The sequence below is a fragment of the Sciurus carolinensis genome, chromosome 8 (genome assembly GCF_902686445.1).
Source record: "Sciurus carolinensis chromosome 8, mSciCar1.2, whole genome shotgun sequence".
Classification (NCBI taxonomy): domain Eukaryota; kingdom Metazoa; phylum Chordata; class Mammalia; order Rodentia; family Sciuridae; genus Sciurus; species Sciurus carolinensis.
Genome location: NC_062220.1, coordinates 128,566,920 through 128,594,327, shown reverse-complemented (window position 1 = coordinate 128,594,327; position 27,408 = coordinate 128,566,920). Strand labels below are relative to the sequence as shown.

General features: G+C 41.9%; 1 protein-coding gene and 1 pseudogene across 3 annotated transcripts in view; one reads left to right on the top strand and one right to left on the bottom strand.

The window, feature by feature from the left end:
- The window catches only part of Kremen1 (kringle containing transmembrane protein 1), a 63,472-nt gene that overhangs the window by 23,764 nt on the left and 12,300 nt on the right, over window positions 1-27,408 (bottom strand). For all 3 annotated transcript variants that reach the window (XM_047560838.1, XM_047560840.1, XM_047560841.1), the window contains exons 2-3: window positions 20,706-20,868; window positions 16,321-16,412 (exon numbers count right to left, since the gene is read on the bottom strand). In XM_047560838.1, the coding sequence (XP_047416794.1) occupies window positions 16,321-16,412; window positions 20,706-20,868 (255 nt within the window). The remainder of the gene's footprint in view (window positions 1-16,320; window positions 16,413-20,705; window positions 20,869-27,408) is intronic.
- LOC124990638 (60S ribosomal protein L15-like) lies at window positions 12,304-12,871 on the top strand (annotated as a pseudogene).

Here is a 27,408-nt window from a genome sequence, read left to right as displayed (position 1 = left end):
ATGAGCTTTCTAGCAAGTTAACTGTAAAACATAAAAAAAAAAAATAATAATAATCACTTTGGATGAAAACTTCCTAAAATATACTAGATATTTCTTTTTTAAATTTAACATAGTTTAACTTACTTTATATTTTTTTAGTGACTTGAAGTCATAAAAAAATCCTTCACCAAAATGGCCCCAGACTGGTGTGCTTCTTTTATGCTCATGTCTGATTTTAATAGCACATTTGTTGCCAGGTGTGGTGGCACATGCCTGTAATCCCAGCAGCTCTGAAGGCTGAGGTAGGAGGATCTCCAATTCAAAGCCGGCCTCAGCAAAAGTGAGGCCCTAAGCAACTCAGTGAGACCCTGTCTCTAAATAAAATACAAAATAGGGCTGGGGATGTGGCTCAGTGGTTGAGTGCCCCTGCATTCAATCCCCAGTACACCCCCCTGCAAAATATCAAATTTGTCTTCTTGTTTGCTGCCTCAGCTTGGGTTGCTGTGTACTCGCATGGTATAGATAAAGAGCTTTGGTCTCTCATCCTTTTTTTAAATTTTCTTTCTTTTTTGGTACCAGGGATTAAACCCAGGGACACTTAACCACCGACCCACATCCATAGTTCTATTTTTTTTTTTTTTTGCTGGGGGCGGTACTGGGGATTGAACCCAGGGGCACTCAACCACTGAGCCACATCCTCAGTCCTATTTTGTATTTTATTTAAGAGACAGGGTCTCAGTGAGTTGCTTAGGGCTTCAATAAGTTGCCAAGGCTGCCTTTGAACTCGAGATCCTCCTGCCTCAGTCTCCCAAGTTGCCGGAATTACAGGCGTGTGCCACAGTGCCAAGCTCTTCCTCTTTTTGTAAGAACATTAACCCATCATGGGGCCCTACTCTCATGGTTTCATTTAAACCTAATAATCTTCCAAGAGTCCTATCTCCAAATATCACATTAGAGATTAGGACTCAACATATGAATTTTGGGAAAGACACAAACATTTAGTACAAAACAGTTGCTGTCAATGTTAACAATGCTGAAACCTCAGATTTTTAAGACCCCCCCTTTCAGTTGTAATGATTTACTGCTGCTTACTGACTTACTACAGTCAGTGCCTGCAGTCTGCTTATTTTCTTCTTTTTTTTGTTTTGTTTTGTTTTGTTTGTGGTGCTGGGGATCGAACCCAGGGCCCTGTGCATGCAAGGCAAGCACTCTACCGACTGAGCTATCTCCCCAGCCCCTTATTTTCTTCTTAATTTGTTGCTTCACAGATTTAGAACAAAACTATGGAGCTTATTAGAACTGTATAAAAAATAAGAATAAGCTAGGTGTTGCAGCACATGCTTATAGTCCCAGCTACTTGGGAAACCGAGGCAAGAGGATAGCTTGAACCCAGGAGTTCAGGACCAGCCTAAGCAACATGTTGAGTGTCCAAAGCAGCAGGCATTTTGTTTTTGTTTTTAATGTGCTAATTTTTATTTTATTTTTTATTAGTGCATTATAGTTGTGCATAATAGTACAGTTCATTATGACATAATCACATATGAATGGAATATATATAATTTGCTCCATTTCAGTCCCCAGGACTTCCTCTTTCCCTTCTTCTCTCTCCCCCTGTTCCCTTCCTCTACTCTACTGGTCTTCTACTTATTTACTGCTTTTTAAAACTGTGCTTTATAGACATCCATAAAGGCAGAATTCACTGTGGCATATTTAGACAGGACACAGCATAATTTGGTCAACTGCAGCTGGCATTTTGCATTGAGACAGACCCTAGGATACATCTGGCCCTTCTGTCATGACCTTTCTAAGCTCAGTTTCATAAACAGAGGAGTGAAAAACAATTCAGGCCTCAAAGGATTCTTGTGAAAAATAAAATAAGAAAAATTTTTAAAAGTTAATACTACAAAGCTTGGCAGGATGGTATGTGCTGAATAGAGAGTTTATTATCATTATATATAATAAGGGTTTCATCATTTACCACACAAACAAGGCAACTTGCTGAGTAATAGGAAAGTAAAGAACATTGACTGTCAAAATCAAAGGCGGCCACATCAGAAAGTAGTTTTTCTGGATACTAAAGTATTAATCTTTTACATCTGTACATCTGTACTGTGCACTTCACATATGTCATCTTACATGAAGCACTAGACCTTTGGGGAAAGCAGAAGAGAGGACTTTATTCCTGTTGGATAAAGACCAGTTTAACAATGTGAAGGGACTTGAATAGGGACGTGCACACTGGAAATGGAAGGTCAGGGTAAACTCTATGGGTTGTTTTTTTTAAATATTTTTTTAGTTGTAGATGGACAGAATGCCTTTATTTTATTTATGCTTATGTGGTGCTGAGGATCGAACCCAGTACCTCACACGTGCTAGGTGAGCGCATTACCGCTGAGCCACAACCCCAGCCCCTCTATGGGGTTTTTTCCTTGATGTTCCCTCCCTCTTTTCTTCTAGGGCTGGCCTGCAAGCTAAATGCAAGTGACTCTCTGAGATTCCCAAGGTGGCTTTTTCCATCCCCTGGGCATGGAACCCAGGGCCTTGTACGTGCTGGGGAAGCACCCCACCACTGAGTCACACCCAGCCCAAGGCTGGACTCTTACACCCGGCTGGTCCCCCAACACACTGCACCGCGAGGGGAGCCTCTAAAACAGCACCAGCCTCGGAGGGGTGCCACTGCCCTCTGACTCGTACTGGAAAGTGTGGCTCCAAGTCTTGCCAGAGAAGACACGTCATGTTGTCTTCAAAAGCATTACTGGTCAACTGATTGGATTTCCAGACTGTGTCCCACCCTGAGTTCTTCCCAGAAGCAGAGAGGAAAAGTCCATTTGAAAAAGGATATTTGTTCTCAAATTCCTTCTTACTTTCAAGGCCACTTTAAAGTCCTTGTGGCCTGGTCATGCATTTTTACTTTCACCGAAGAGGCTTCATTGCTTTCAATTTTTAAAAATCATCTTAACATACAAAATGGACCCTTTGTTTATCATAGTTGAGGCTTCAGAACTCATGACAATTAATTACAGCCACCCCCCTTATCTGCAAGGGATACGTTCCAAGACTCCCCAGTGGATGCCTGAAACCACAGATATACTGAACCCTGTAATTTTTCCCCCTATACAAACATACACAAATTTAATGCCTTTTCCATCTTGACTAAGAACTTATCATACATTGCGACCGTAACTTTTGCAGTCTGAGGTACAACAGTGAAACTAGCATGGATTTCTTTTTCCTTCCTTGCAGTTTCACAGAAGATTTGTTCTTCCTGTGATTCTAGCAACCTTAGCATATAATTTCTTTCTTTCCTTATTAAGTTGGGAAATTTCCCCACCTTTTCACTTAAAGGAAGCACGTTATGACTTCTCTTTGGCATATCCAAATTGCCAGCATCACTACTTTTGAGATTTGGAGCCATTACTAAGTTAGGGTTATTTGAACTGAAGCACTGTGATACTGTGACATTCAATCTGAAAACTGAGATGATTATTGAGTGACTTAATGGGCAGGTAGCAAAAACAATGCGATACACCAGGCAAAGGGATGATGCACACCCCAATTGGTTCAGAGCAGGATGGTGCAAGATTTCAACACGTTACTTAGAACGGAATACAATTTAAATTTACAGATTGTTTCTAGAATTTTTTTCTCTTTTCTTAAGAGATAGGATCTCACTATAACTCCTTGGCTTAAGCGATCTTCCAGCCTTAGCCTCCTGAGTAGCCGGTCTACAGGTATGTACCACCATGCCCAGCTCTAGAATTTTTCATTTAATATTTTTGGACCATGGCTTACCATGGTTAACTGAACTGAAGAAATCAAAACTGCAGATAAGTGAGGACTACTATACCAAAATTCTCTTTCATTGTTCAGAGTTGTTAATCAAGGAAAAATTTTAGAGGCAGCTGTGGGGAGATAGTTCACTTTTCAGATTAATCCAGGATATGTTGTTCTTTTACTTTCTTCTCTCTTTCTATTTTCTTTTTTTCTTTTTTTTTTTTTAAGTTGTTGGTGGACCCTTTTTTTATTTATTTATATGTGGTGCTGAGACTTGAACCCAGTGCCTCACAAGTGCTAGGCAAGCGCTCTACCACTGAGCCACAACCCCAGCCCTATTCTTTTACTTTCACAGGGAGCTACTGGGAAACCAAGCAGGCTGACCAAATACCCATTACATTTGGATAGGACTGTGGCTTTGTTGTGAAGATACTACATACGTCACCATGGGGGCCTCCAAGGCTGACAGCCCTTCTTTGAGAACCACCTATTACCCATGTTACCTTCTCAAAAATCTGCTCCCATAACTGCTGCTGACTGGGAACAGGTCAAAGGACCCATCCTATGGCCACCGCTGACTCACACTGGGGCCACCAGGTTCTTTCTCTCAAGAAGCTGGAATTGGGGGCTGGGGAGATAGCTCAGCTGGTAGAGTGCTTACCTCATAAGCACAAGGCCCTGAGTTCGATCCCCAGTACCGCAAAAAAAAAAAAAAAAAAAGAAGCTGGAATTGGGATCCACTCATGCCTTCTTTCTAGGTGCTTGGGACACAGGGTTTAGGTTCTCTGATATACTCCTAATGTCCTTCCAATAAATTCCTTTTGGTTAGGTTAGCCTGAGTGAGTTCTAGTCCTGGCAACCAAACAATTCCTGTACAACAGAAAGCGGTCAAAGATGACAAAAGCTCAATTTGAATTTAAATGATCATTCACATAAGAAATATCCCTAATGGATGCTATGCTTTCTATTCCAGTGTTCTGACCAGATCTGGGACATGTGCTTTAAGAAACCAGAAGAAGTTCTTGTCCTATGTTTTACAAAACTTTTCATGGCTCTGTTTAACTCCTTTTATTATTCATATTTTTATATTTTGGTACCAGGGAGTGAACCCAGGGGTGCTTAATCACTGAGTCACATCTCCAGCCCTTTTGTTAAAATTTTTTATTTAGAGACAAGGGTCTTGCTAAGTTGCTGAGGTTGACTTTGAACTTGCAATCTTCCTGCCTCAGCCTCCCTAGCCCCTGGGATTAAGACATGTGCCGCCATGCCCAGCTTATTTTTTTTTTCTTAAGAGTAAAATCTAGCACTGGAAGTGTAGCTCAGTGGTAGAGCACTTGCCTAGCATGTGTGAGGCACTGGGTTTGATTCTCAGCACCACATAAAAAATAAATAAATAAAAATAAAGGTGTTGTGTCCATCTACAACTAAAAACATATTTTTAAAAAAGAGTAAAATCTACTTCTTCAGACAGAACTCCTCTGCTTTAACTTAATTTTTTATTTTATTTTTGAGATGGAGTCTCACCATGTTGCCCAGACTGGCCTCAAACTTGTGGGCTCAAGCCATCCTCCTCCTTCAGCCTAGTGAGTAGCTGGGACTAGAGGCACATGCTCTGCTTTGTGTGTTTTATTACTGGGGATTGAATTCAGGGGTGCTCTAACACTGAGCTACATTCCCCAGATCATTGTATTTTTTTTATTTTGAGACAGACTCTGGCCGAGTTGCTGAGGCAGGACTTGACCTTACAATCCTCCTACCTCAGCCTCTTAAGTAGCTGGAATTAAAGACATGCACCACCACACCCATCTAGCTCTGCTTATTCTAACTGTCCTTTAGCCCTGTGTTGCACATCTTCTGCCCCAGGGGCCCCAGGTTGGTGCCTTAGTAGCTAAGTAGTTCTTGTTCCAGAGAATACTGGGATGATGCCACTGGTGTCCTATGACAGAATCAATCATTTTCAACGCTTCAGAGTATTCATGAGCTCCAGGCTGTGACCAGGAGTACCTACATCCTGTCCTATCTGTCTGTGACATCTGTCACACACCCAACAGCTGCCATCTTGGTCCAAGTCCTTATCACAACATGGCCTCACCCACTGCTATAAATTTTTCTCTAAACTGGGCACACACGCCTGTAATTCTAGCAACTTGGGAGGCTGAGGCAGGAGGATCGCAACTTTGAGACAGCATCAGCAACTTAGCAAGATCCTATCTCAAAATAAAAAATAAAAAGGGCTGGGGATGTAGCTCAGTGGTAAAGTGCATCTGGGTTCCATCCCCAGTATCTAAATAAATAACTAAATCTCTACAAATATAATGCTCTTTTTTGGTCACTCTGGTTCTTCCAGCCTTACTTTTGTGCCTCTGAGTCTCAAATTAACTCACTTATATAAATAAATAAGCACAGCTTTTTGTTCTGTTATGAAATTCTACCTTTAGGGGACTTTCTTCGATCAGTAAAATGTGGTGGACTTCTGAGTGCATGCCCTAAGAGGACTGGCAGCTTCTGCTTCCTCTCTGAAGGAACCCAGTCACTATATCAGAAGCCTGAATATGCTGCTGCAGAGAGGTCACCAAGCAGAGGCCAGAAACTATCTAGCACATCTGGGTCCAACAGAGCTCCTGCTGCAACCACCTGATCAAGCCTAGGTGAGAGTAGCAGAGAAGCTCCCAGCTGAAACTCTGCCAGCCTACAGATACACGTGGGGGAAATGATAAACTGAAGTCACTTGGGTTGGGGTGGCTTGTGATATGGTATTAAACAACTGAAACACCCTACTTGATAAAAGTTCAGTCCAAGTGCAAAAGGAATGATACATCTGTAAAGAGCTTAGTTTGTTCACTTGGCCTGTTTTTTTCTGTTTGTTTGTTTTGTTTTATTTTCAGGAACACCACAAATATCTCAGGCAAGAAGCCACAGAGTCATCTTTTACTCTTCCTGCTGTTTCATCCCTTATATGTTCCACTTGTCATCAAGTTCTGTCTTCCTCCTAAATTCGGTTTGGATTTAACCCTTCAAGTCTAGTTTCACTGTTTCTATCCTAGACCAAGCCTTTATCCCTGGATTTAGAATCTACACCCATCCTCTCTTCTCCAACCTTCCTTTCTCCAGTCCATCCTGTAAATGGACACTGGGCTTCTCTTCCTAAAGTAGGGCTTTTAGCAAGTCAGTCCCAACTACTCAACTCTGGCTTCTAAAGTCTTCTCTGGTTCCTTTCAGGCCACTTGGCCACTCCAGGCAGCCTGGATCCCAGTTCACATGCATGTCATCCCACGCTCTTTTTTCAAGCCTCTGTCAGCTTGCCCTGACCGAGTGCATCCTGTCCCATCCAGCCCCGTCACCTCTCTCCCAACTTCCACAATCCTTACTAAGGATCCTTACCAATCCTTACTTGTCCTCAAACACTGTTTCATAATTCAACACTTATTCATATAGTTGGGATGCTAGTTCCCAATTCTATTCTACATTTATAACTCAGATTTCTGAATTCCTAATTACATTGGAAGATTGAGGAATTCTTTCTTAGGTTTATGTATGTTCCTTACAAACAAGTGCTAATGTTAAAATTCTCAGTAAAGTCATCCTTGTGGATCTGAATGATTCTTTCATTTTAAGTTACAAGTGTGCTTTAGAACATTTTGTGTGTCAAGGAAAATGCCCATTTGGTTCAAAAAGTCTATATTGGGACGGGGGATTAAATAACATCTGTTGCAAAAAATAACTGAGTCCATACCCAATATGAAACCATAAAACTGCATTACAGGAACAAACGTGGGAACTGAGTGAGGTGGCACATGCCTGTAATCCCAGCGGCTTGAGAGGCTGAGGCAGGAGGATCACAAGTTCAAGGCCAGCCTCAGCGACTTAGCAAGACTCCATGTGTCAAAATTAAATATAAAAAGGGTTGTAGCTTAGTGGTAGAGCACCCCGGGTTCAATCCTCAATACTGAAAAAAAAAAAAAAAAAGAACAAATGTAGGGGTTTTTGAGTCCCCTGAGTCAAGTGCTACATCAGATCCTGTGGAATGGCCCCTGAAGCAGCAGCGGAGGGACCATACCAAGCAAGCCCCATGTCAGTAGGATAAAAAAGTATGACAAAAAGAAAAATCGGGCTGGGTGTGGAAGCTCACACTTGTAATCCCAGTGGCTTGAGGAGGTTGAGGTTCAAAGCCAGACTCAGCAACTTAGCAAGATCCTATGCAATTTAGCAAGAACCTGTCTCTAAATAAAACATAAAAAGAGTTGGGGATGTGGCTTAGTGGTAAAGCACCTCTTGGTTAAAATCCCAGTACAAAAAAAAAAAAAAAAAGGGAAAAGAAAAGAAAAATCAGGTCATCAATAACATTTTAGGAATCAGATGGCAGGACATGCCAACGGTAATCCATTCCCTGGGGAAAGCAGGCCACCACTGTACCTACTGGTACTTTCATGCCTATGAGCCAAGTCCTGTATTTGGGGTTGCATACATTTTATTCATTCAATCTTCAAAATAATCAGGACACAGACGAGAAAACCAAGACTCCGAGAGGAGTTCTCCTGCCTAAAGCCATTAAGTGAATAATGATCTGGACTTAAGCCAAGTGATTCTGAAGCCCACATTCTTTCCAGTAGCTTGTATTATATCTCAAGGGAAGAGATATGACTTCATAGGACCAAGAATATTTAGCCAGCACCTGGTTCTGGCCTCCACTGTGCTAGGTGGAGGAAGACTCTTAATGAAATATATGGTTCTTTTTAGTGGCTGCCAGGGAGACACTTGGGCAGGGCGTGGGGGAAGAACCATAAATTCCATCATCACCCCTCTACAAATAAACACACAATCCATGTAAAACGAGGGTGCCTGCTATGCAAATGCAGCTTCCATAGAGTCCCCCTCTCTAATCTTTCCTTCACAGAAATTCCAGAGCTCCCCTTGCTTCTGCCTTTGAATAGCTTAGTCCAGTCAGGAATCCAGAACTACTCATAGTGAGCAAGAACAAACAACATTAAAATAGGATTCTGACAAGGTCAATTTGGGTAGTCTTAAAGATTTCAACTGGACAAAACCAGTAAGTAATTATAATTGAAACACAGAAGAGGGGTCAAAATTGTATTATTCCTGTTGCTTTCAATATTTCTTTGGCTACAGAGGAAAGTGGGAGCTTTCCTTTTGGCTGTAAAGCAGAAATGATGAACAGAGCTGTGTCTTTGGAGAGGTGAGTTTCCACCCACAGCAGTGAAGCATGGTGACAGGAAAGAGGCTGAGGCCTGCACAAAGCTGTTGATGCAGTGTTTTGGGCACAGGGTAAAGCTGGGGAGCCCTTTCCCAGCTGAGAACAGCTGGGCAGGGAACACCCTGCAGAGAGGGCCCAGCCTCCTACAGGGGGGCTCTGCTGTGCAGTAAATGCTTCCTGGATACCACTGCAGCCTGCTTTGCTCCTGGGGCTGGGGATTTCCCAAGCCCAAAGAAGAAAAGAAAATGACTTAGAGCTAACAGCATGAACTGCAGACCCTCTGTCGCCACTGAGTTAATCCTTTGGTTTCCACGATGTCAAAAAAGCAATCTTAATAATTCGGCATACTATCTGAATTTCAAACTTTAATTCCCAAACAATCCACAAAGAAAATTCTGAAGAATGACCTCAGGGGCTGGGGATGTAGTTCAGTGGTAGCGCTTGCCTAGCATGTGCAAGGCCTGGGTTCATCCCCAACAGGAAAAAAAAAAAAAAAAAATTGATCTCAGTGGTAGCCTGCAGCAACTGTAGAGTCCCTGTTTTCAAGGAAATAAAGGAAGCGAGGCTATTCTCATCTACTAAAAGGCACTCAGCTTACTATCCAGAGTCCTAGATTCAAACCCTGTTCAAGTTCACTGCTCCAACCATGGAGCCACAGATCTTCTCATCTGAAAATGGGGGAGGGAGAGTAGACACACCACCTACTTCCCAGGATTGCTGAAAAAGTTAAATAGGACAATATAAATATAAGCATTTTGTACATGGTAGGCACTCGACATTAGTGAAAAATACTAAACAGCAGCGTTAACATCAAAATGCAGAAAGTGCTGACACAAACAAAACATTTTCTACAATTGAGACCGCCCTGACCACCACTGCCAGAGTGCCCTTGGCTTTCTCCTCAAATTCTCAATGCAGCTTTTGAAACTCTTACTAGGGATCCCAATTGGAAACTTTCAAGTCCTATTTAGGGGGCTGCATTTTTGTAAGGTGAATACTAACAGCTGAGGAAAACAAATCTATTTTATCCAGGCCAGGACATTTATTTAGCTAAAAAGAACTTGAGGTCACCAGCTGAGACTGACCTAGGGTTCCATGTGGCTGAGGTGCCTTTGCTGGCATGCTGTGAGAGCCAGTCCATGGGAAAGATACAATCACCAGAGAACCTCTCATGGGTTAGAAAAGAGGAAGTTCACCCCAAATCTCTAACACAGGCTTCAGAAGCTAAGGAGAAAAGTGTCCTTTGAACATTTATTTAGCACTCTCCTCAGTCTCCTGCATCGAGTGCAGGCTCCTACCAGACCCAAGACCTAGTATCTGGTCTCTTGTCTACTCAGAGCTCATTTCTGCTCCTTCTGTGTTAAAATGCATATTTCATCAACACTGACTTGCTTGGAATTCATGTGTGTGTGCATGCATGTTGGGAACAGTTCTGTTCCCTTGCCCCCATGACCTCCCTACCTCTGCTCCACCCACACCTACACCTAGACCCTTGCTGTGTAAAGTAGCTTTGCAGCTCTGGCATCCCAAGAGTCTGTCAGGAATGTAGACTCTCAGGTCCTCGTAAGACCTACTGAAAAAGAATCTGAACTTTAATAAGATCACAGGTGACCGAATACACCATAAAGTTGAGAAGCTCTGTGCTAAGGCCCTACTTCTTGGAAAACAGGTGGCCCTGTCTCCCACTCCTATTCTTTAGTGATCCCAACCTTTTGCTCATTTCACCATGGAGTATTTTGTATGTGCTCATCTGTCCACAGATCTGTCTTGTGTCCTAGAATGGTGGTGGCTCTCCACAGGCTACAGGTCACACCACCCTTGTATCCTCCATGGATGCAGGTCTGATGTATGGTCAAAGCTTAAGAAATGTCATTTTGTGGGCTGGGGCTTTAGCTCGGTGGTGGAGCACTTGCCTAGCATGTGTGATGCACTGGGTTCACTTCTCAGTACCATGTATAAATAAGTAAAGGTCCATTGACAACTAAAAAATATTTAAAAAAAAAAAATGTCATTTTGTCACAGCTAACAACTTCTAAATATGTCTGAAGTTTTTGTGATTTTAAACCTTAATATTTAATTTTAATAACTATTTCAATAATGAATAGTTCTAATAACTTTAAATAACTAATATTTTTAATAAGTTTAATAGCTAAAAGTTTAATAACAAACTGTAACAATGTATTCAGATCCCTGTGAGCTACAGGTAAAAAATATGTCACAGGGCTGAGGATGTGGCTCAGTGGTAGAACATTTGCCTAGCACATACAAGGTCCTGGTTTCTATCCCCAGTACCACCAAAAAAAAAAAAAGCAACATAACTTAGGTTAATCATGTTACATCTTTCAATCAAGATACTCTGAATGTTACATTTACTTTTTGTTGTTGTTGCTGTTGTCTTTGATGCTGGGGATTGAACCCAAAGGTACTCTACCACTGAGTCACAGTCCCAGCCCTTTTTATCTTTTATTTGGAGATATGTTGCTTAGGACCTTGCTAAGTTGCTGAGGCTGACCTTGAACTTGTGATCCTCCTGAGTCCCTGGGATTATGTATATGTGCCACTGTGCCTGGCACATTTATGTGTTTTTAAAAATAATTAAAAATTTGTAAGCTGTGGGGTGGTGCACATCTGTAATCCCAGATGTTCTAGCAAGACCCTGTCTCAAAATAAAAAATAAAAAGGGCTGGGTATGTACCTCTGATAGAGCATCCCTGGGTTCAATCCCCAGCACAGTTATAAATAAATAAATATAAAATAAAATATTACAAAATTAATTTAAAATTTTAGTTATTCTATATTCAAATTTCTCTACTTCAAAAATGAATTTTTATAGCTGGATTTCTAGGTGAATTTTTTAATTTTTTTTTTTTAAGTTGTGGATAAACACAAAACGTTTATTTTATTTTGTTTTTTTATGTGGTGCAGAGGATCGAACCCAGTGCCTCACACGTGCCAAGCAAGCACTTCAAACAAAAAATAGCTTCCAAAAACGAGAAGGTAAATTTCTCATGCCAGTGTCCCCAGGACCAAATTAGTTACGTGAAGAAACTGGTTTTTGCTTTTAAATGCTATCTAGAGCACTCCCCCACTCACAATTACATAATTCACTTTTTGAAATCATCACAAAACTTCTATAAAGAAACTACAGGTAAAACAGAGTAAAGCAAAGGCATATTAAGGTCCACAATGAACATCCATAAAAAAAAAATGAAATAAAAGAATAACAACAGTGAGGATGATTACTTAACAAAAGAGAAATATGAGAAGGATTTTAGGCCACATGATTTTCCCCCTCAAAAACCAAACCAGGTCTGGGGGCAGCCATCAGGTGAGCCAAGATGGGTGCACACAAGTACCTCCAGGAGCAGGGGAGGAAGAAGCAGTCAGATGTGATGAGCTTTCTTCTGAGAGTTCGCTGCGGGCAGTACCGCTGGCTCTCTGCGCCCCACAGGGCTCCCAGCCCGACCGGCCTGATAAAGCGCTCAGACTGGGATACAAGGCCAAGCCAGGTTATGTCATATACAGGATTCGTGCGCGCCAGGGTGGCCGCAAACGTGCAGTTCCTAAGGGTGCGACGTATGGCAAGCCTGTCCATGATGGTGTTAACCAGCTAAAGTTTGCTTGAAGCCTTCAGTCTGTTGCTGAGGAGTGAGCTGGATGCCATATGGCACGGCTCTGGGAGTCCTGAATTCTTACTGGGTTGGCGAAGATTTCACATACAGATTTTTTGAGGTTATCCTCATTGATCCATTCCATAAAGCTAACAGAAGAAATCCTGACACCCAGTGGATCACCAGACCAGTCCACAGCACAGGGAGATGCGCGGGTCGTGGCCTTGTAAAGGGTGGTTCTCGCCGTGCAGCTTGGAGAAGGCGCAATACTCTCCAGCTCCACTGTTACCGCTAAGTATGATATTTGTAAAATTCATACCTAATAAACAATTTAGGACAGTCAAAAAAATAAAAAAATAAAAAAACCAAACCAACAGGACCAAGAGATCTGGAGGGTGGGATCTAAAGGGTGTTAAACTTGATGATGTTGGAATTTGCTTTTAAAATCTACTTTTCCTGGTTCTAATAAGAATGGGGGGGGGGTTCTAAGAAACATACTGGCAGAAACAATTTGAGGGGCAAATCCAATTACCTCAGAGTTATTCTCCTTTTAACAGTAAGTTCTGATCCATGCTCTGTAGGTCAAGAGCACCATTCAAATCTCTCTCTGCCCCTTTTTGAACCATACTTCATCGCTGCCTCCTGCGTGTTGTGGGATTTCTCCTAAGACGCCCAGGGGCAGAGATTCCGGTCTCCACACAATGGCCCACCATTCAACCCGATTCTGCTTTGTCCCTAAACATTCATTCCCCCTGGCTCCTGCTGGGCCTGTTATATTCAGATATGAACTTTCCAGGAACCTGATCATGTCACAGGCCTTTTCCTGTATGACAAGCTCAATGCTAATCATGAATAGTGGGCTTTACACAGAGAGTTGTTAGTATTAGTCATGAAACGTATGACTCCACATCCAGAAATAGGGCAAACTTGGCCTAAAATAGGCAAGTTGCATCTCTGTTAAATCCACCAGGCTATTACCAAGGTCTCTTGCTGCAAAGAACACAAGAGGTTTTCCTCAGCTATGTTCACCAGACATACTGGAAGCACAATATTCTGCCAGATTCAAGGTCTGAGGTTTGGCATAATGGGGAGCCCTGGTACCCACAGGTGAATCAAAGGGTTTTCTGAAGAGTCAAAGCTAGACATCACTCACCCTCTACCCCCCAAATGAGGTGCTATTCTTGCAATTCTCTTTACCTAGAGCATTTGAGAAGGTTATCAAAGTACCAAAAAAATGTAAAGAATATTTAAATTTTCTTCTTTGGGACAGTGAGGAATATTTGACAAATATTACAAATTAGAGATACACTAGGTGGTTTGTATTATTGTGCTATAATTTACTCTCTGGAAACTAGTTTTAATGACCACATGAATCAGCACCTACTGGCCCAAATTATATTTTATAAATGTGAGTTAAAGATTATCTTTCCACATAAAAGTGCCCAGATTGAAATCCCCTCTTCGCCATTCCTGAGAGAATGACACAGGCTGGTAGTAAAAGACCATCTTTGTGTAGAATAAATGGACCGAGGAAAATCTGCTTTCCTCTCCCCTGCCCCTTTCTTCTTTACACACTAGAGCCAGACCAAATGAGATGTTTTTTTCGTTTTAGAAATCTGATTAAGCAGACTGAGCAAAAGCCTGTTCTTCTGGTCTTTACAGTTGTCTCAATTTGGAGGCTGAATGAAGGCACGCTCAGGTTGGAAGATGGCGAAGCGTGGCCCAGCTGCCAGGCAGGAGTGGCGTTTACAAGTTAGGAAAGGCAAGCGCTGGGTCTGCAGAGCTGCTTCAGTGGCCCTTTCTTTCCCCTTGAGGCATCAGAATGCAGACTGCTGCTCCAGGCATGAGGGAGAAGGGCCCAGGTCCCCTGCAAACTTCCCTGTCACTCTACATGCACAAGCCTCCTGACCTGGGCAGTGAGAGAGCTGGCAGGGCAAAGAACAAGATTTAACAATAAGGAAAAATAAGTTTGCAGACTGGTTAGGAATGAACTGTCCTTTTCTTCGGCTTTAGGAAGCTCAAAGCCCTGTTCCTTTGGCATATTTTAAACTATATTCTAGGACTGGGGGTGTAGCACAGTGATAGAATTATCCAGCATGCAGGAGGTCCTGGGTTCCACGCACACAAAACAGTTCTAAAATTTACACTTACACACACACACACACACACACACACAAATATTCTAAATACTACATTAGTTGGCCCTCTGTATCCACAGGCTCTATACCTGAGGGTTCCACATTCATGGATCCAACCAACCATGGATGGTAAATATTTTGGAAAAAAAAACACAACTGCATCCATAGTGGATATGAACACCTGTTTTCTTGTCATTATTCCCTAAACAATACAGTATAACAACTACCTATACAACATTTACATTGTATCAGGTATTATAAGTAATCTAGAGATGACTTAAAAGCATTCGGGGGTAGGGGGATATGCATAGGTGATATGCAAATACTACCCCATCTTTTTTTTTAACCTATTTTTTAGTTGTCAATGGATCTTTTATTTATTTATATGTAGTGCTAAGTATCGAACCCAGGGCCTCACACATGCCAGGCAAGTGCTCTACCACTGAGCCACAACTCCAGCCCCCTACCCCGTCTTACGTAAGGAACTTGAGTGTCCATGGATTTTGGTACCTGTTGGGATACTAGGACCAATCTCTCTTAGAGACTGAGGGATAACTGTAGCACCAGATTCAGTTTAATTTCCATGCTTTAAATCTTCTGAAAAATCTTTCTACAATATTTTCTATCATGTTTTTCTTTTGTTTTGTTTCATTTCTGCATTGTTTTAAAGTTGTGTTTTGTCTTTTTTTGTTTTTTGTTTTTTGCTGGGCAGGGTGGCACATGCCTGTAATCCCAGCTGCTCAGGAGACTGAGGCAGAAGGATCACAAGTTCAAAGTCAACCTTAGCAATTCAGCAAGACCCTGAGCAACTCAGTGAGACCCTGTCTCAAAACTAAAAATAAATCAGGCTGGGGATATGGCACAGTGGTTAAGCACCCCTGGGTTCAATCCCTGGTACCTAATAATAATGTTTCTTTTTAAGATTCCTCTATACCATATACTCCCTAAAAGGTCAAAGTGTCCTTTTGCCTTGGTACCTTGCATATAATAACACTGAATTCAGGAATGAATGCATGAAACAGTTATAAAACAGATCTTTTAGTAAAAAGCTAAAAAACTCATTAAGAATTATTACTATAAAAACAAACAGAATACTTTACCCTAATGTGGGTAAAGGAAATATCATATGGGCATTGTATAGTATTTAAAAAGTTATTTACTGAGTAATATTTTTTTCAAGGGAGCCATTCAAAAATCAAACAACATGTTATTATACTTTAGTTTTAATATGCTTAAGGAGGTTCATTCCAAAAAAATTTATTCCCCAAAATTCATTACAAAAAGTGCAAACTTCCTCCACTCCAGCCTGCTATTGAGCTACTGCCCTCTCTACCCATGAAAGAATTAACATGAGGAAATTAACTAAAAGTAGGAATTCTCAATGGGCTTACCTATCCCAGGAACACCCAGGGAATGGGGTGCTAAGGAAATGGGCACTCCTGCTCCTGAAAACCTCAAAAATGAAACTCCTCAGCCCAGAATGGCTTCTCCTTGCACCTACTTCAGGAAATCCACCAACCTGAACTACCTGGCCTCTGGCTGTGACCTTCCACTCTGTACTTAGAGCACAGGTCCTGTAAAGCACCAAATGGTACATTAGTCTTACTCTGGCAGGCAGGAATCTCGCAGTACTTCCAGTAGACACCATCCTCATGCTCTGCCACATAGCACCAGGGGCTCACATCTCCATCTGGGTTTCTGTTGGGGAAAAGGATACAACTGATAACACTGCTGATGTTTTAAGTTAACTGGTTCATCGCTTTTCAGTTTTACAGAAAAGGAACTGCTTTGGGTTCTGTGTTATTTCTAATAATTGGTATGTATTTCAATGTCATCTCTTATTAAGAAGGAAAAATAGGGTAATACTATAAGGATAAGCCTATCCACTCTGACATGTAATTTAGAGACTAGAGAGAAGTGAGCAAAAGTTCAAAAAATCCACCATGGTATAATGAGGACAACTGATCACTAAACCAATTGTGCCAGACACTGGCAACAGGGAAGGTGGAGGTTTCAACAGCTGGGTGAACACACTGCCAATGAGAATGTGAACTGACAAAGAATGGCAATTTGACAATTAGAGGGTTTTTTTGGTTTTGTTTTGTTGGTACGGGGGATTGACCCAGGGTACTTTACTACATTGAGCTACAGACCCAGTTCTTTTCATTTTTTATTTTGAGACAGGGTCTCACTAAGTTGCCTAGGATGGCCTTAAACTTGTGATCCTCCTGCCTCATCCTCCCAAATTGCTGGGATTACAGGTATGACCCACCATGCCTGGCTTCAATAGTAAATTTTTAAATGGCAAAATAAAATTCACAAAATAATAGATCCCACTTGCAAGCTCCCACAAGGATCAAGACAGTCACCTCACATTTGATAGAAATGGGTCCTTTTTCTTCCTCAAAACACTGACCCCTTAGAAATTCTGAAGAAAAAAGTGCCGAGTCTCACTTAGAACCTTGATCTTGGGGCTGGGGAGATAGCTCAGTTGGTAGAGTGCTTGCCTTGCATGCACAAGGCCCTGGGTTCGATCCCCAGCACCAAAAAAAAGAAAAAAAAAAAAAAGAACCTTGATCTTGTCATTCTGGCACAAACTTCAGATATAGCAATTTGTCCTTGTTGTTATTTTGCTGGGGATTGAACCCAGGGTCTTGTGCATGTGAGATAAGCACTCTACATCCCCAGTCCACAATATTTTTTAAAGATTTATTTCCACATTTCTAAATAAGAACAGCTTGGAATAAATGCCCTTCAGGACCTTTTCAACTCAGAGAAGTTTCAGTGGATCAAAAAATGGCAGGGGCTACTGGGCACACAGAGAGGCCTGGCCTCTCTTCACCACTTCCCAAGGTTCTTTTATTTAGACTCAGGATACTGGAAACCTAACACTCCAGTTAGGCCGGAAATGGGCATAAAGACCCCACAGCGGGAGCTTTGGAGCAACCCCTATCAGGCCTGAGCGGGATAAGCCTATTGTGTGGTCCAGAAGATAAGCTTCCCTGAGGCACAAAGGGTCCTTTTATTTCTTGTGCCCATAGGCAGGTGCCAGCACCAACTCTGCTCTTCCCAGTCTCTGCCTTCCCCTCCAATCCAGATACCTCCAACCCAGCCCAGAGAAGAACATTCCCATCACTTGCCAACTTGGACATCTCAGATGTGATGGGTCTGAAAAGTTGCACAAGACAAACATGGTGTCGGGTGACAGCTGAGAAATCAAAGTGGGAGAACTTGTACAAAGCCCTTGTTTAAACAGTACTTCACTGTCATTTTCCTCCCTCTATTCAGTGGTCAGCTTTGATGTAGTATTGGGTAAAGCCCTTAGAAAACAACTGTTTATTATCAATGTCAAAGCCATTCTGAAAAGCATCAGAATAGCTTAAATAAAGAATGAGTAAATTCATCCTTACTTCACTGTAAGTGCTAAGACAAAAGGCCTGGACTCTCTGATGTGATAATAATCAACAATTTCAGCCTCCCTTTTTTGAAGTATAAACTGGTAATTCAGGTCTGGAACATTCCATCAAATCAAAGGAGAGGGTTGCAGCTGGCTGGGGCTAAGGAAAAGTGTTCCTGGCCCTCAATGATCTCTTAATGGATATTTACTGTGCGTTTCTGGAAGCCTATGAGTAGATATGGGTGCTAATCTATCAGGAAAAAAAAAGTTTTTCATATAAATAAATTATAAATTTATTTAATTATAATTTAAGTCTCATTGGAAGTTTAAAATTTAACTGAAAGTCAGACATAAAAATGAGACCTCTGTGGGGCATGGTAGCACATGCCTGTAATCCCAGTGGCTTGTGAGGCTGAGATAGGAAGACTGCAAGTCAAGGCCAGACTTAGTAACTAACTCACTCAGCAAGGCTCTAAGCAACTCAGTGAGACTCTGTCTCAAAATAAAAAAGGGCCGGTGATGTGGTTCAGTGGGTAAGCACCTCTGGGTTAAATCTGTAGTACCAAAAAACAAAAAACAGGAGCTCTTCTGAGAAGACATGCTTGATAGAAAGCAACAGAGTAACAGAATAAACCGAAGGTCTACTACCAAGAGACACTTTAGAGGTTTGGGGGTATAGTGGTAGAGCCCTTGCCTACCATGTTGGAAACCCTGGGTTCAATCTCCAGCTAATCAGAATGGAGGAGAAACAATAGCAGCAGCAAACAGGGACGGTGTATCTGTCCATGACTTTAGCTATACTTGGGAGGCTAAGGAAAGAAGATCATGGGTGGGCAATGCAGCAAGACCCCATCACAAAAAATAAAACACAAAACAAAAAATAAATAAGAAAAAGAAAAGGAGATACACTTTACAACAAGAGATAAGTAACTGTGTAAACATAAAAAACAAAGGCTTGTTTCTCTGCCTAAACATCCCTCCCAGTCCGAACGAACTATTCCTATGAATAGAAAAATTAGGGGAAGGTAATATGCCAGAAATAGAGTTTGACTAATTTTTTTAGTCACATTTTGCATTAATTTAATGTAAAAAATAAATTAATATGTACAACTTTGAAAATAAAATGAAAGAATTATTTAGTGAATATATGTAACTTTAACAATAAAATACAAAGATAGCAAAATGGGAGTAGCACATATAAAATGGTAGGACTTGGTGGGGAGGGTTTCAGGCAAAGAGGTGAAAAGGGAGATTTTATCTAAGCAACAGATATCTGTATTGTTTGAGACAAAATTTTTGGAACAAGTTTTCAATACTTTCATAACAGCAAATGAAAAAATAAAGCAAAAGCAACTATGGAGGGATGGTCACTTGACATAACTTAGGACAAAAGTTATGGAAAGAGCTGAGGTACAAGCCTGAAGAAAATAGAATGCAGGCCTGGTGATGGTGAGACAACCACAAGGGCCCTGGAGTGCTAGCAAAGGTCCATGGAGGGCTGAAGGTAAACAACGTGGCCCATGCAGTGCAGGAATACAGGTACTGGTTCAGCTGGGTCAACAGGGTCATATGGTTGAGAGGCCAACATACCTATGGAACCAGGGACAGAGTGTAGCTCAGCAATCATTTTTCCCTGTCCTGGTTCAAGAGTCGAGAGGCAGCCTTTGCACCTGTCCTAATAATGATAAAATTCAACACATTGCTAAACTGTGAGTCATGTACCCAGGACCATGGGTGTAAGTAGCTAAAAGATACAACCAAAGATGCTAAGAATCTTTGCTCTGGTCCCTACATAACAGTGATTCTTATCTTGTTTCCAGCACAGATAACTTTGAGAACCTGATCAAAGTCATGGATCATTTCCCTAGGAGATCATGAATACACATCTGAAGCACAATGGATGTTAGATTAAGAGCTTGAGCTAGCCAGGTATGGTGGCACACACCTATAGTCCCAGCTACTTGGGAGGGGGATGCTGAAGCAGAAAGATGGCTTGAGCCTATGAGTCCAAGACCAGCCTCAGCAACACAGCCAAACCCCATCTGGGGGAGAAAAAAAAAAAAAAAAAAAAAAAAAAAAAACCTTGCTAAAGTCACACAGGAGATGAAAAGTAAAGAAACACCTTAGTCTATTGAAAAGAAGTAAAGAGCACGAATCTGATGAATATAGCTGCTCCCTGGGTTATCCTTGTCTGGCTGGCAGTCAGCTTCCCCTGCTAAGAAGCAGAGGGAGGTTTAGGTCCTAGACAGTTTGAATAGTACATTCTCACCAGCTTCTGAAGCTTTGCTGTCTGTGAATTGTCCACTGGTAGCCAACTAAGAAAACCCTCCCAAAGAGACAAGTTAGTGATCAGACAGAATAGCAGTGTCTAAAAACCAGTAAGTATCAAAGCAACTAGATTGAAAATAGCAGATTGTGTGTGTGTGTGTGTGTGTGTGTGTGTGTCTGGGTAAGGTGTGAGAAGATTTAAAAAAGAGTGACAAGAAAGGCTTTCTGAGTTGGCCAGAGGAGGCAAGAACATTTTCCTTGTCATGAGCAGGGTTGGAACAAGAGATCAAAGATTTCTCTCTTCCAGTACCATGGCCCCATCTTACCTGCAATAGTTATGCTCGCCCAGGCCGCCCTCCCCATTGGGGTATTTCAGAGTGTTGTATGGATGCTGGAAAGTCTCGTTCCAGAACAGACATGGCTTCCCACCTTGCAGTGCTGTCCAGTTCTGTGTTCCCCTATAATCCGCACCATTGGCTGTGAAACACTCTAGGAGAAAGAAAAGACAGAGCATACTAATTTTCTGTTGACATTTATAGTCTACTCCTTCTCAGGTTGATGTTTTATCTGTTTTGTTTGGACCAAACTGGAAATGGAGAGTGTTTTGTTAGATCCTGGACACTCTGCAGTTAATAGCGCTAGGGTTGAGTAATCTGAAAGAAAGTCCCTGCAAATGCTAGGCTAATCTTGGCACTAGCTTGTTGGGACACTAGGACATTTTCCCCTAAAGTATACAGATCCCAACTAGGATATAAACAGGAAGCTGAAATGTACTGAAGCCTATAAAGCGAACCAGGAAACCCCCAAATCTGGGAACAGTTGGTAACTGCCATGCATGTAGATTCTGGGTACTCGGAGGGGGTCATTGCTTTCGCCAGTGTCTCTGTGTGGTAACTAGAACCAGGTCACCAGCTGTAACTGAGCTCTTCTCCCCTACAGTCTGAAAGGCTGCACTGACACTTGGATTTAATAAGACCATCGGATACAGCAATGCTTTGGAATCCCAATCACACAAATCTGGGAATGACTCACATTCCCTGATAATGAGGAACAGTCCTCCCCATGCTGTCTGAGATAGGTGCAACAAAACAGGCGGTGGACCCAAGGAAGGGAAGACAAGAGTGGCATTTTCTCTCACCTCTTTCTGAAAGTTTTTCCTACAGGTTGCACAGAAAATGGTCTCGGGCCCCATTTCATATAGTGGCATATCCTTGCAGGTGCAATCATGTGCTTCTAAAATCTGCTTCTCAGACTCTGGGGGGATGGGAACTGAGGCTGACAGGCTTCCACCCACATATTGTATGCATTAAACTCACAGAGGTTCATGAGAAAGGCACAGTACAAAGAGCAATTTTTTAAAATTAACTTAGTTGAAACTGACAGAGAGAAGCACTTCAAACACTTCTTTAAGATGTATCACTAGAAACCTGACAGTCTGGGGGAGTTACACTGACATTCTTAGTTTTCTTTCTTCCCTTCATGGCATGCAGTGACCTATAACTTCCGGTACTAAGGCTCTGAACGCCATCTCCTGTTGGTGAGTGTATATGCCTACCCAGTCTATTCATCGTGTGGACATGAGCACACTGATATTCTGGAATATATTACTTTTACTATTTAAAAACTATCCACACATCTCCCCTCCTGTTCCCACTTCCTCCCACCATGCAGACCCTGTGTGTTGTCTGGAATGGCAGAATTTTAAAGACAGCCAAAAGAATCTGGAATTCTAGGCTACATGGAAAACACTAGCAATTTAGTCAAGTTTGGTGCAACACTCATATGCGACACCAAGTGGGACTCATTGTGTACCATGATGGACAGGCCTCCACCAAGAGTGTATATAAATAAAAAGTTCAAAGGTGACTGAAAGAGGCAGCTCAGCACCGCATGACATACACTAAACCAAGAGGCTCAGCTTTGGCTTCGTGTTTGGGACTTGCTGGCCAGCTGTGTGACTTTGGGCTACTCGTTGTCATCCACATGGGCTACCTTGTGCTCTACTGCATGCCAAGCTCCATTCTAAGAGCTTTACAAATGTTGATTCACCACCAACCCAGTTGAAAGGTACCCTTCATAGACTCCATTTACCAAGGAGGCAAGTGGGATATGCATCCTACACTGCCTCTCGCAGAACCTTCTCCACACCCTCCCTACTCTCCCATCCTCTTCCTCACGATGCCCCCCACTCATCTGCAAGTCCTGTTGACTTTCTTAAATACATACCTTGAAACTGCCTTCTCCCCTCTACCTTCAGTGCCACTGTTTTAGTCCCATTATCACAGAGCAGTCTAGGCCTCACAATTTTCCCTTTTTGTTCTTCTACAGTCTGTTCTCCATACAGAGCTCAATGATCTCAGGGGAACAAAAGCCCTTGGAACACAGCGCAACTCTTCAGGGTGTCTGCGGGGCCTGCGTGATGTGGCCCCAGCCCCTACTTCCCCAAGCTCTTCCCAGTCACTGGTCATGCTCCAGCCACACTGGTCTGCTTTTAATTCTGTGAACACACCACGCTACTTCCTGCCCGAAATGTTCTTCCTCTAATACTTCCTGTTGCAGACTAAATGTTACCCCCTTGGAAAGCCCTTCCCATCATCTCCACTGCTCATTTTCTGCCCTGTTTCATAGCACTTATTATCACTAAGAATATAAGATCAGCCCTGAATATCCAAAGGTTCTGCATCCACCAAGTCAACCACCCAAAATATTCAGAGACAATACTGCATCTTCACTGAACACATGCAGACCGTCGTTTTTCTTGTCATTCCTAAGGAGTACTGTATAACAACTGTTTACATAGCATTCACATCATATTAGGTATTATAAATAATCCCAATAGGATTTAAAGTATATGGGAGGATATGTGTAGGTTATATGCAAATTCTATGCCATTTTATATAAGGGACTTGAGTATCAGCAGATTTTGGTGTCCTTGGGCTTCTGGAACTAATACCCCATGGATACCAAGGAACAACTGCATTTGATCTCTGAAGAGAAGTGGGAGAGGTAGAGAAAAAATATAAACATGTGTAGTATGTACCAAACCAGAGCCCTATCCCAAACCCAGGCTAGGGTAGGATCCAAAATCCTGCATTTCTAAAACACTGCCCAGCTGGGCACAGTGGTACACTGTACACTGTAATCCCAGCAGTTCAAGAGGCCAAGGCAGGAGGATCACAAGTTCAAAGCCAGCCTCAGCAAATTTAGCAAGGCCCTAAATAATTTAGTGAGACTCTGTCTCAAAATAAAAATAAAAAAAGGGTTGGGGATATGGCTCAGTGGTTAAGTGCCCCTGGGTTCAATCCTTGGTACCCAAAAACAGCTGCTACCCAGGTGATTCTGTTTCATCATCAGCTTTGGGAGCCTCAAGACTAGATGATTCTAAGAACACCAAGGCAAACTTTGCCAGTTGCTAGAATTTTAATTGTATGTGCTAATATAACTTTTTCTCCTATCATATCTTGCATATAAAAACAAGATGTTGTACACTTTAAATATATACAATAAAAAATAAAGTAAAAAAAAAAAAAAAAAAAAAAGAAGTGGTGAGGAGCCAGAAATGCAGGCCAATCAATGGGCAGCCTGGCAACACACAGCAACCTGCAGGTCACGTTCCCAGAGGCTCAGATGACTTGATTTGTAATACAAAAGAACGTGGCAGCCATCCATACATGTGACCGACCTCATGAATGGGGATAAGATGTCGGCTGAAAGCAGGAAAGGGAACATGCAGGCTTGTCTGCTTTGGTCTGTTCCTCTGGAACTCAATCTTATTTTCAGGTACACTAGGGAAACTAAGGCAATGTACCAGATTTTGTTTTTCAATATTTTGTTTTAGCTGTAGGTGGACACAATACTTTTATTTTATTTTTATGTGGTGCTGAGGATCAAACCCAGGACCTCATGCATGCTTGGCGAATTCTCTACCACTGAACCACAACCCCAGCCCCAATGTACAAGATTTTAATGATGATGAATTTTTTTGAAGTTATTCACTTTTTAAAATACTTTTATTTTATTTATTCATTTTTGTGTGGTGCTGAGGATGGAAGCCAGTGCCTCCATGTGCTAGGCATGTGCTGTGTCACTGAGCTACGACCTCAGTCCCTATTTTTTTATTTTAACCAACTTGCCCAGTGCATGTACACTGTGGGAAAAAAGAAAAACAAACCACAGTGTCCTGGATTTAAAGTTATCTCTGCATCTTGATTTCATCAGAACACTAGGGTGTGTACTAGGTAATGAGGACCCTCCCTCCCTTATTTTCTATTGCTATGAAACTGACATAATCTTTGGCTAGATATGCAAGGAGTGGCTTAAAACAACAAACAAATAAAACAGCACAGGGTCCCTTGTATATTTATGTATCCAGTAAAAGAGAATGAGTGAAGGCCACAGACCTAATATCTAGGACATTATTCATTAATTCAACAAATATTTATTCAGTACTTACCATGTGTCTGGCACTGTCCACAGCACTGGGACCACAGTGGTGAACAAAGACCCTGTATTCACAGACCCCACATGCTAACAGGGGAGTCAGGCTCACAAGAAACCTGTCAAAGTTAATATCACAGTGACAAGGCTATCGGACAGGACGGGTGAGGGCGGGCCTGGAAGGAGCAGGTATCTGAGCAGAGTTGGAATGTGGGAGGAAGCAAACTGAGAGTTGGATCTGGGAAGAGCATTACTGGCAGAAGGTGTGTAAATGTAAGACCCCTACAAGGAGCAAAGTGTGCGCACGGCAGGTCTGGGGAACTATAAATCTGTTCCTCTCACCTGGAGTGGAAGAAGTGAGTGGGGAAGGGCAGGCAAAGCCAGCACAGGCAGGGTCTTGAGGGTTAAATAAACTAGATTTTGGATTTTGTTGTGATTGTGAGGAGAAGGCACTGGAGAGTTTTGAGCAAAGAAGAGGAATAATCTGATTTATCTTTCAAAGAACTCCAGCTGCTGAGAGAACTGTGGAGAGGGAAGGGGCAGGGAGACCAGGGAGGGGCTTAGTGTAGGACAGGCTGGAAGAAAGAGTGGTCTGAAGTAGGCTGGCAGCTGTGGGATACCCAAATATATTCTCCTTCTCTATATAATTTTTTTCTTTTATTTCTTTTGGTGTTAGGGAATCAAACCCAGGACCTTGCACATGCTAAGCACATGCTCTACCACTCAGCTACACCCCCGGCCCTAGATAGATTTTGAAGGTAGAGCCAAAAAATATTTCCCAGGAGTTTGAATATAGAGTCTGAGAGAAAGAGGTGTCAAGCAGAACATGAAGGATCTGGGCCTGAGCAACAGGTGAGCAAGGACGCAATTCACTCTACTGGAGAGGGCTCAGGAAGGACAGAGTTTTGGGGGTGTGTAATGAGGGTCTGGTTTAGAATAGGTGAAGTATGAGACACCCTTCAGAAAGCTGAGAGTGGACACAGAATATGCAGAGGGCTACATGAGGCAATAATTGAGGAAAGAGGCCAGGCGAGAGCTAGAAATGTGGCAGTCCCCAGCACTTCCTTGTGAACTGAACAAGGTTAGTGGGCAGACAGAGAGGTCATCCGGGGCTGCAGCCCTGGGGTCCTCCAGCATTTCCAACTTAGCAACAGTGACTGAGAAAGTGCAGCTTCCCAGTTAGGGGGAAAGCTAAGAGAGCTCTTATCAAGAAGCCCTCTAGCAACAAAGTGATCCAGTATGGAAAGCACATGTGAGGAGCTCACGAATCAGGCTTCACTCCGTTTTATGGTTTATAAACTGCGTTTTAGATTCTTCACTTGCAAAATGGGCAGTGGGCATTAGATTATCTGCAGCTCAAGGAGTTGGAAGAATTGGAGGATGTGTGAGTAAAGCACCTAGCACCAAGCAGGGCATACAAGAATTATTATTATGTAATTATAAAGGTATAAAAATAATCAGACTGTATTATAAGTTGGAAAATTAATTATCATGATAATATAGTTTATTCTAATGCATAAAAAAAGTTAGCTATAAAAACACAGTAGAGGGCTGGGGTTGTAGCTCTGTGTAGAGCGCTTGCCTAGCATGTGTGAGGCACTGGGTTTGATCCTCAGCACCACATAAAAATAAATAAATAAAATAAAGGTATTGTGTCCATTAAAACTAAAAAATTTTTTTTTTGTAAATGCATTGTAACATGAGTGGCTGAGTACATCATTCTATCACAATTTGTTTAAAGTTATCAGGCTACCATCAGGGTAGAAAACATATATGTTTGAATTCTGTGTTTAATACTAGCAGTTAATAAATAAGAGGTAAGAAAAATGATATAATGGAATAAACAGGCATTTTTCAATCAAACTTTCAGCTATAAATATGATGAAATACATTTTCATTTATATATGCTATTGAAATCACAAAAATTTAATATTTATACTCATAGTAAGTGAGGAAAAAACAAGATAAAAGTGCCAAATTAGGATGGGTGTGGTGGCACACACCTGTAATCCCAGCTACTGGAGTCTGAGGCAGGAGAATTCCAAGTTTGAAGCCAACCTCATTTACTCAGTAGGATCCTGTCTCAAAATAAAAATTCTAAAAAAAATTTTAAAGGACTGGGGATGTTACTTAGTGGTAGAGAACCTCTGGGTTCAATCCCCAGTGCTTAAACAAACAAACAAACAAACAAACAAACAGAAAACTGTTAAATTATACATGTACCCTCCCATACACGCTGGAATTGAATCCGGGGCCTAGTGTAAGCAAGTGCTCCAGCACTAAGCTACATCCCTATCCCCTTTTTAAATTTTATTTTGAAATAAGTCTCCCTAAGTTGCCAGACTGGCCTCAAACTTGTGATCCTCCTGCCTCAGCCTCCTGAGTACATGGATCCTATTTTTGAAGTTCATGTTTAAAATTGTAACAAGGCCTTTCAGCTGGAACAATCATCTTCCACTAATTCATCGAAATGATGAAAAACACAAAGACCTTATAGAAAGCATGGAACTGTTCTTTTGGCAATATACACGCAGATCTACAAGTAAGGTGCAGGCATGGAAGAAATGGGTGCTGTTCAAAAAGGCACACCCA